Source organism: Quercus suber, unplaced genomic scaffold (genome assembly GCF_002906115.3).
Source record: "Quercus suber isolate HL8 unplaced genomic scaffold, Cork oak 2.0 scaffold_18, whole genome shotgun sequence".
In the NCBI taxonomy this organism is placed as follows: Eukaryota; Viridiplantae; Streptophyta; class Magnoliopsida; order Fagales; family Fagaceae; genus Quercus; species Quercus suber.
In genome coordinates, this window is record NW_027069483.1 from 1,941,646 (window position 1) to 1,952,650 (window position 11,005).

General features: G+C 32.3%; 1 protein-coding gene across 1 annotated transcript; it reads left to right on the plus strand.

Moving 5' to 3' along the window:
- The first annotated feature begins 3,582 nt into the window (after window positions 1-3,582).
- On the plus strand, window positions 3,583-9,854 carry LOC112028546 (probable trehalose-phosphate phosphatase 2). Its single transcript, XM_065761223.1, has 9 exons — window positions 3,583-3,690; window positions 3,962-4,102; window positions 4,461-4,532; window positions 5,634-5,759; window positions 5,917-5,973; window positions 6,203-6,304; window positions 8,951-9,028; window positions 9,250-9,390; window positions 9,702-9,854. Exons 1-9 carry the CDS (start codon window positions 3,583-3,585, stop codon window positions 9,852-9,854), a joined length of 978 nt encoding a protein of 325 aa, XP_065617295.1.
- The last annotated feature ends 1,151 nt before the right edge of the window (window positions 9,855-11,005 follow it).

Here is an 11,005-nt window from a genome sequence, read left to right on the forward strand (position 1 = left end):
AGACGAAGTAAATCTAAAACCCTAATCCTTAATGGGCTTGAACTGCTGTTTGGGCTTAATTCAACTTCTGTAGATACAACTCTCGATTGGCCAAGCTTTTCTTTCAATCGGTCGAATTAGACAGATTTCAAATTCTTCTTTCTGCAACTTGTATATTCTTGAATATTGACTTATATCACCTTAAGCATTGTTTAATAATACTATAGACTCTAGGATCTATATTTAGACAAGTTTGTGTTCACGATTTGCCAGTTGTTCTAAACTTTTAGAGCCTAACACATCTTGAAGAGCTTCCTTGAATAATTAATATAACATATAAATACACACTTTAACCCGAAGGCCTAAGCCTAATGACTATGTACTCATTTATGTTATATTAATTACTCATTCTTCTTATCATTATTCAGTGTGAGATTTCACTCACACATGTACATTCAATAGACTATTGGTCCCTTCATTTGATTTTATAATTTTTTTTATCTATGTAACTGATGGAGTAATGATCGATGTGGCAATTTTTTTTTAATAACATGTCATAGAGACACAAGAGCTACTAAAATACTTGATTAACAGGCCTGGTTTGAAGTTTAAGAATTTATTATGATTTTTGAATTGGTGAGGTCTAGTTTCTTAATATAAAGAAAGTGGACAACAATCTTATGATTGCATCTAAAAGGATGAAGGATATCATGCAAATTTATTCACATTTGTTTTTTCATACAATAACTAAGGAAAGAGGGATTTAAATTCAAGTTCACCTTTATATATATATATATATATATTTATGAATCAAGTTCACTCTATCAGAAGAATGAAATTAAATAATGAAATCTACTATTATGTGTGATGAAGGAGAGAGTATTATGTGCTGTACTTAGAAAGTACTAAATAATGCTTGATTTTATATTTGTTCTCAAGCCTCATTAAGTACTTATTTATTTATTAGACAAATAATATCAACGAAAACTTAAAATTTTATTGAACATGAAAAGAAGGTAATTTACTGGTTGCCCATATAACAATTACACTACTACTATATTTGTGTAACATACCTACCCACGAAAAAAATTAAAAGAAGAAGAAGAAGAAGAAGAGTGTAATATACTGTTATTTTCTAGAGAACATCTAATTTCAGAATCATGATGCCTTCCAAAGTTTGACATATATCTTAATAATTACATATTTTAAAGTTATTTGCTCTTCTCTCTCTTGCTTCTTTTTTATTTTTAAAGTTTATGGGAGATTGTATTTGCTCTTCACTTTTTAATCTTGAAACCTAACTGTTTTTTTTTTTTTTTTTTTTTTATCGAGTACCACAACACCTCTTAAGTATTTTAATTCTTATTGCCCTTTAAAAAAAAAAAAAAAATCTCTCATTACTCTTAGGTTGTGATTGGCATTGGCTTAAAAACCTAACTTATTTTACTATTTAGCTTATTTTTTTTACTATTCATTGATCTCATTGCACTTTTTGGTACTATTCATGGGTTCAACTGTACTATTTCAGCTAACTTTTACATTTATTTATAGTATTTTTAGTAAAAAATTTTAATTTTAACTAAATAAGTTGTTCCCAAGTGGACACTTAGCACGTAATTTCTGACATACTACATTATTACATAAAAATGAATTAATAATAACATATTCAATCCTTAGTATTTACTTATCAGATTAGTTTTCTCAAAAAAAAAAAAAAATCCGAATAGAATTAGGAATAATTAATGCACTACCGACTATAGTAAAGCACACGTAAATTTTGAATCACCACCGTCATCATGATAACAATAACATACCTATGCTTTTACCACATTCTTAATCCTACAACTACTAGGACATTAACGAGATTGTAATTTAATTCTCTCCTCCTAATTCTATAAATACCACCCCTCTCCCTTTTAGTTTCACTCGTCTCTCTTTCTAACAAAGTTTTCTTTCTTACATAGTTTAATTTCTTGCGAATTTTCTCTCTCCGAAGGTTTTCTCAAATAAACCCCAACTAAGAAAGTACGTACTCTTTTTTCTTTGCTCTCCTTTCTAATTTTTTTACTTTATTGTTTATTCATAGCTGCACATACTATGTACTATGTTACAAAGTTTTGATTTTGCAAGGAAAACAAAATTAGATAGTGTTTTTATCGCAAATAATTAAGGTTTGTTTCTATTTATTTACAGAGACAAATCAATTTGTCCTCCAAAATACAGTCGATTTAGAACTTCAATTTGATACGTCGGTTTGTTCAATATTACCATGAGTAGCACAATTTCATTATGTTTTTGCCTTCAGTTACTTAATTTTTGCTTCTTTTATTTTGTTATAGATCTTAATGTTTTAATGTTTTTCAGCAAGCATGTATGGATTTTTGTGTGATTGATCATGTGGTTGAGAGAGAGAGAGAGATTTTATATTATTTTATTTTATCAGAAGAGAGAGAGATTTGAATGTATATATGTTTTATGTTCATACTAGCGTTTCGTTAACGTGTGTTGGGTTGGTCTCCTATATTAAGAAGGAAACCTGGTTGCGTGTCACCAAGAGTTTGCACTTAGTAAGGAAAAAAAAAAAAAAAAAAAAAACTCCTGGTTTTGTTTTGTTTTTCTAAGTTCTACGGTTGATTAGAAAGTCCATCATATCCTTACTTTTGATGTGAATTTACTGTGACAATTAATTGTTAAACAAAAGAGGGGTAAGGGTAAGAGAGTCATTGTATTAAACAAACAGAAATCTTGCATTAATATTCTCCTAAAAACTTTAGGCATTTTGGAGTCCATGCATGCAATTGTAGAAAAGGATTATAAATACCCTTGCAGATGACAAGGTACCCCTAACCCTTTCTATGAGGCTCGGTGGGTGTATAATTTATGTTCCACGAAACCTTTTTTATTTTATTTTATCTCTCTCTTTTGTGTGTGTGTTTGTTTCTAAAAAAAAAAAAAAAAAAAATCTTATTATTTTCTCAATTTGTGAATAGGGATTGTGGTAGAAAATAGATCAATTTTGGTAAGAAATTATTGCTAGAGGTCTTAAAGATTATCTATTAATAGTACAAAACCTTCACATGATTTAGGACTCCTCTAAATACTCAAAATACTTAAAAAAAAAAAAAAAAACTTTTGCCTTTTAATTTTGATATAAGGTTGCTCTTTTATTTCATTAAAATATAAATACTCCCGCAAAGCAATATTAAGTGAAACCATTGTACCATTGTATCGATTATTCATGTATCAACTAAGTGACACATTGTATCTCTGAGCTTATTTTTCCGTCTTCTAGTCAATGTACATTTATGAATCTAATCTAGTGTAGCTTGCTTTTGATGAACCATGACCAAGGTGGAATTTTATTATGGAAAAGAGGGCTTAAGAACATTTTTCATAACAAAAGCAACAATTTTTAACTGTAATGACATTTAAAATAAAAAATTATCTTTACCCCCCAAAAAAAGTTGTCCTGTTCTATAATTCATATTGCAAGAATTAATGCAATTATTTATGCACAGGTCAAGCACCTCTTCTAGAGCTTGATTTATTTTCTTTCTTTTTCATTTATGTTTAATTATATATAGTGTGCAATTTCATCTAACTATGGTATATCCACAGCTCCCTTCAGGCCCTCTAAACATGGAATCCAACTCAGAAGAAAGTTTTCACGACAATGAAGATGTAATTGATGATTTTTATGATATATGGCTGGTAAGGACATTGTATGTGATGATCTCAACTTTTATTTTATTAATATAACAAAACTAGATATTTTGAAACTAAGTAATTTTTATCTTGGAACTTAAGCATATTAATTTATTTATATAAAATTTTTAAAACCTCAATTTTTCTAGATTCAATATTATACTCTTATCTACTTTCAACAAATAATATATATAAAAATCAATAAGCCAACCCAAGAACACACTAAAACTTTGTTGTTGTAGTAAATTACTAACAAGTTTTTGTTTGATTGCTGCAGAAAAATCATCCATCTGCCTTGAGCTCTTTCGAAGAAATAAAGAGTGTGGCTCATGAGAAACAGATGGTTGTGTTTTTGGATTACGACGGAACTCTCTCACCGATTGTAAACAACCCTGATCAAGCTTTCATGTCTACTGAGGTTAGTACTTTATCTAAAAAAGTTAGAACATAACATTTAGTTGTGACTTTTGACTATACATACATCATTAAAGATTATATATATACATATATATATATATTTTTAACAATTTTTTTTTTTGATAAAAATATGATACTTAATTGGTTAAACATTGTGCAATAGAAGTAATTTCTATACCATATAAAAAGTAACTTGAACCAAAAACATAAACATACTGTTTTTCTGCAAACTGACCGCACCATTAAAATGGTATATATATTGAAGTTTTATTTTATTCTTTTATTTTTTTAATAAATGAATTTGTTTCTCCAAAAACATGTTGGCTTATAGCACTCTATTTGTGCCTCTCGATTGACAGATGCGTTCAGCGGTAAGAGAAATCGGTGAACATTTCCCAACTGCAATTATCTCTGGAAGGTCTAGGGATAAGGTAAATAACTCACGCACAACTAATGAAATAATGAGCTAGACCTGATCATATACGAACTTTTTTTTACTAACAATTTTTTTTTTTCTCTCTACTCTAGGTGTTCCAATTTGTGAGATTGAATAACATCTATTATGCTGGAAGTCATGGGATGGATATATCAACCCCATCAGTTTCTCTCAATTATGGTAACCACAAGCATCAAACTAGGACTATTGATGAGAAGGTATATTTCTCAATTGTTTGTGGTTTATTTTCTCTACTTGGTGCTTATTGTAGTGAAAACTGTTTTATATTGTGTTCAAAACTCCTATATAAAATAATTGCAATGAAATATCCATATTGTTTTTCATTCTGAGCACATTATTTTTTTTTATCTTGCAGGGTAATGACGTGGTTAACTTCTGCCCAGTACGAGATTTCTTGCCTAGAATTCAAACGGTAAGAAATGATGTATATATATGGTTGAATAACTTTGTATTCTCTTTGTCAAAGTTAATAAAATGACAAACTCATACTAAAATGCATGATTTTTAGATAAAAATCTCCACCTTTTGTTCCTAGGTCTTTGTAGTATTAGAATGCAAATAAATTATCTTTTTTTTTTTTTTTTTTTTTTTAAATTTTTAATTTTTTTTTAATTTCAATAATGTGTTATATATATTTTTTTTTTTTAAGTAACAAATTTTTTTTTTTTGGATAAAAATATGATACTTAATTGGTTAAACATTGTGCAATAGAAGTAATGTCTATACCATATAAAAAGTAACTTGAACCAAAAACATAAACATACTGTTTTTCTGCAAACTGACCGCACCATTAAAATGATATATATATTGAAGTTTTATTTTATTCTTTTATTTTTTTAATAAATGAATTTGTTTCTCCAAAAACATGTTGGCTTATAGCACTCTATTTGTGCCTCTCGATTGACAGATGCGTTCAGCGGTAAGAGAAATCGGTGAACATTTCCCAACTGCAATTATCTCTGGAAGGTCTAGGGATAAGGTAAATAACTCACGCACAACTAATGAAATAATGAGCTAGACCTGATCATATACGAACTTTTTTTTACTAACAATTTTTTTTTTCTCTCTACTCTAGGTGTTCCAATTTGTGAGATTGAATAACATCTATTATGCTGGAAGTCATGGGATGGATATATCAACCCCATCAGTTTCTCTCAATTATGGTAACCACGAGCATCAAACTAGGACTATTGATGAGAAGGTATATTTCTCAATTGTTTGTGGTTTATTTTCTCTACTTGGTGCTTATTGAAGTGAAAACTGTTTTATATTGTGTTCAAAACTCCTATATAAAATAATTGCAATGAAATATCCATATTGTTTTTCATTCTGAGCACATTATTTGTTTTATCTTGCAGGGTAATGACGTGGTTAACTTCTGCCCAGTACGAGATTTCTTGCCTAGAATTCAAACGGTAAGAAATGATGTATATATATGGTTGAATAACTTTGTATTCTCTTTGTCAAAGTTAATAAAATGACAAACTCATACTAAAATGCATGATTTTTAGATAAAAATCTCCACCTTTTGTTCCTAGGTCTTTGTAGTATTAGAATGCAAATAAATTATCTTTTTTTTTTTAATTTTTTTTTAATTTTAAATTTTTTTAAATTTCAATAATGTGTTTACTTCTCTTGTTGCAGATAAAGGATAAATTGGAAAAAATAGCAAAAGACATAAAAGGTGCCTCGGTTGAAGACAATAAGTTCTGCCTCTCTGTACACTTTCGGTGTGTGAATGAAGAGGTAAATAGCATAAAGCAATAATACTAATTAATTTGATATGATATGATCAAATAAAATAAACTGATGTAATAAAAATGATATTGTCAACACCTAATTAAAATTGTGGGTACCCAAGAACCGAGGAGGAAGTTGAAGGGTCAAAGTACTAGGTCGAGGCTCGAAGAGGAATAGGAAAGGTAGTGGAGTTAACTTTAGCACAACATCGAACATGGGCCCGAGCGTAGGCCCGAGGAGAGTTGACACCCGAGGAAGGAGATGGATTTGGTTAAGCATCATTCGGAGCTCTGTGGGATGAACGACAGAATAATCGAAATGAAGGTCAGTGGCAGACAAGTAGCAGCCGATTTGGAGCTGTCTGTCCCATTCGCATTAAATGGTGTACACTAGCTTTACCAGCCACATTAAATGTGGAAGTGACCTAAACAGTGCTAACTACAGCTATTCCAGCTATTGCCGCCACCTACTTCAGACACAACAAGAGACAGGTGTTGAGGAGGGATGAATGTCCAGTAGAGATGGACAGAGTGGATGTAATGGGAAGGGGCTATAAAAGGAGGGGGCATGGGGATCTAAAGGGGGGATTTTTTTCGGATGTTTGCTGGCCATTGTTGAGGAGCCCCTAGAAAAAACTATGTAGGTACCTAATCCTTGGGACAAAGAGGGTAATCTTCTAAATAGACGATTCTCAGGAAGGATCCATGCTTGTTGTGTTATTCCATCTTTTATAAATTCTATTGATTTGGACCAAGTTTAATCAACTCAGTCTGTTGTTTCAAGTGGGTTGCTGTGCTATACGTTGGCACAGCAGCCCATTCGAAACAACGGACTGAGTTGATCGTATAGCACAACAACCCACTTGAAACAACAGACTGAGTTGATTAAACTTGGTCCAAATCAATAGAATTTATAAAAGATGGAATAACACAACAAGCATGGATCCTTCCTGAGAATCGTCTATTTAGAAGATTTTTTTTTTTTTTTTTTTTTTTTTAAATTTTTAATTTTTTTTTAATTTCAATAATGTGTTTACTTCTCTTGTTGCAGATAAAGGATAAATTGGAAAAAATAGCAAAAGACATAAAAGGTGCCTCAGTTGAAGACAATAAGTTCTGCCTCTCTGTACACTTTCGGTGTGTGAATGAAGAGGTAAATAGCATAAAGCAATAATACTAATTAATTTGATATGATATGATCAAATAAAATAAACTGATGTAATAAAAATGATATTGTCAACACCTAATTAAAATTGTGGGTACCCAAGAACCGAGGAGGAAGTTGAAGGGTCAAAGTACTAGGCTGAGGCTCGAAAAGGAATAGGAAAGGTAGTGGAGTTAACTTTAGCACAACATCAAACATGGGCCCAAGTGTAGGCCCGAGGAGAGTTGACACCCGAGGAAGGAGATGGATTTGCTTAAGCATCGTCCGGAGCTCTGTGGGATGAACGACAGAATAATAGAAATGAAAGTCAGTGGCAGACAAGTAGCAGCCGATTTACCAGCCACATTAAATGTGGAAGTGACCTAAACAGTGCTAACTACAGCTATTCCAGCTATCGCCGCCACCTACTTCAGACACAACAAGAGACAGGTTTTGAGGAGGGATGAATGTCCAGTAGAGATGGACAGAGTGGATGTAATGGGAAGGGGCTATAAAAGGAGGGGGCATGGGGATCTAAAGGGGGGATTTTTTGGGATGTTTGCTGGCCATTGTTGAGGAGCCCCTAGGAAAAACTATGCAGGTACCTAATCCTTGGGACAAAGAGGGTAATCTTCTAAATAGACGATTCTTAGGAAGGATCCATGCTTGTTGTGTTATTCCATCTTTTATAAATTCTATTGATTTGGACCAAGTTTAATCAACTCAGTCTGTTGTTTCAAGTGGGTTGCTGTGCTATACGTTGGCACAGCAACCCATTCGAAACAACGGACTGAGTTGATTAAACTTAGTCCAAACCAATAGAATTTATAAGAGATGAAATAGCACAACAAGCATGGATCCTTCTTGAGAATCGTCTATTTAGAAGATTACCCTCTTTGTCCTAAGGATTAGGTACCTGCATAGTTTTTCCTGGGGGCTCCTCAACAATGACCAGCAAACATCCCAACAAAATCCCCCCTTTAGATCCCCATGCCCCCTCCTTTTATAGCCCATTCCCATTACATCCACTCCATCCATCTCTACTAGACATTCATCCCTCCTCAACACCTGTCTCTTGTTATGTCTGAAGTAGGTGGCGGCAGTAGCTGGAATAGCTGTAGCCAGCACTGTTCAGGTCACTTCCTCATTTAATGTGGTTAGTAAAGATGGTGTATACCATTTAATGTGGATGGGACAGGCAGCTCCAAACTGGCTGCTACTTGTCTGCCACTGACCTTCATTTTTATTATTCTGCCTTTCATCCCACAGAGCTCCGGATGATGCTTAAGCAGATCCATCTCCTTCCTCGGGTGTCAACTCTTCTCGGGCCTATGCTCGGGCCCATGTTCGATGTTGTGCTAAAGTTAACTCCACTACCCTTCCTATTCCTCTTCGGGCCTCGGCCCAGTACTTTGACTTTTTAACTTCCTTCTCGGTTCTTGGGTATCCACAAAAATCATGGAAAATTGTAATTTTAGGTTTGTGGTTTTCGTGTCTAAATCATTGCAGAATGTTGGCAAGCTTAAGGAGATGGTGGAATCTACAATGGAATTCTATAATGACTTTCGTATAACTGAGGGAAAAAAGGTATAAAAAATTTTCTTGTCTCTATACTAATTATAAGATCTCTCTATTTTTTTAAATATAATTTTTCATAAAGTACTAGCCGGTAAAGTTTTATAATTCATATCTTGTGATTTTCTTTCTTAGAAAATAGATCATAGTTATTTTGTTAAAGATTTATAGTTGACTCCCAAATACTAATTTTGATTAAGGTTTAATTCTTGTTGTTTGCATTTTTGTTATAGGTCATGGAAATTCGCCCTATTATAAATTGGGATAAAGGTCGTGCTCTGCAGTACCTACTTGATACTCTTGGTTTTGAAAACTCTAGCAATGTCCTTCCTATATATATAGGAGATGATAAAACTGATGAGGATGCTTTTAAGGTATGGGTAACCTACTAGATAGTAATTCATTATTGTTACCAATTTTAAAAGGTTTTAAAATGTGGCGATTCTTCTTAAATCCTTGTTGAATCATCAATCCCTACTTTTGTTTAAAAAAAAAAAAAAATCAACCCCCTCTTCTTCCATTTCAAATATTGATTGCATCCAGAAAATGTTGCTAAAGATAGTCTTGGTGGATGTTGCAACATTATTGATATCATGCGTTTAACTTTGTTGCTAGTTTTGATGAATAATTAGGCATGTATTTCGATCCATACTAATATAATTTGTACGTAAATAAATGTTTGCAGATGATAAAAAGCATTGGAAGAGGATTTCCTGTAGCTGTTTCTACTACTCCAAAGGAGACAGAAGCCCTCTACTCTTTACGTGACCCAACAGAGGTCATGTCTTTCCTAATTCTTTTAGCAAAGTGGAAAATGGGTTGTACTTTAGTAAATTAGTTTAATCCCTAAATATAGAGAAAAGATTATAGGCTAATTGATGCTTGTTAATTTTTAAATCAGTGAATTAGCATCCTCGAATTAATGGTATGCTTAGGAGGTTAATTAGGTAGATGCGGTCAATAGCGAACTGGTTAGTAGAAATGTGATTTTCCCTCTTACATTATTGTCATTTATGGTCAATTTTTTTATAATGGCTATTTTTTCTTGTGTCTTTCCCCTATGCCAAGGATCTAAAAAGCATGCTTGTTATATACTTATGTCAATTATATGTAACATCGAGTCATGATCAATGGCTCATAATAGCCATGTTAATTGTTTAATTGAAATCAGCTTTGTGGCCCATTATTCACTCCCAATTTTCACTTGACATTAAAACTTCCTCCATTTATTTTTCTTTTTATGAAAAGATTATTTATTTATTTTTATGAAAAGATTATAAGTTTTCATGGCAAAATATCAGGTATTACAACTGGTTCTATCTTTACTTATTATTGTATCAACTATGAAGGAAGTCTTGACATCAAGACCTCCTCTACTTACGTAGTACTACTAATTAATAATACATCCAAAATGTCCACATTAACGAAAAATAAGTAATATCATTGACTAAGCTAGCATAAATTTTTCACTGGAAATCTAGATCACGAACACCTACAAAAAGAGGAGTTGTCTGAGAGTCTTCAATGCCTCAGTAAGCAAAAGATTGGATTAATCATTCTGAGCCTCAATAAGAAACACCATCCTGGGTTCATCTCCTAATCGTACAGCCCATACAACCTTTGACCTTGTCTTATTGGTCCATCAACTCCTCCCTCGCCACCCGTTCCGGCACTAGCCCTGCAATCTCTCATCAAATTTATTGTGTCTAGAGTGCATGTTGGATTAGAGCACATACTTTTATTTATTTATTATTATTATTATTATTTCCTTTTGTTTTACTATGTCCCCTAAGACTTACTTTAATTTGAAAAAAAGTTAAACTATTATTTTTGACTTAGTTATCTTTTGGATAAAAATAATTAGGCAAAAATGCAATTTACACCCATTAACTTTTGAAAAAAAAAAAGGATTGAATTAGGACTAATTAGACTAGATCAATCTCAATATGAAAGTTNATGCCTCAGTAAGCAAAAGATTGGACAATTTAA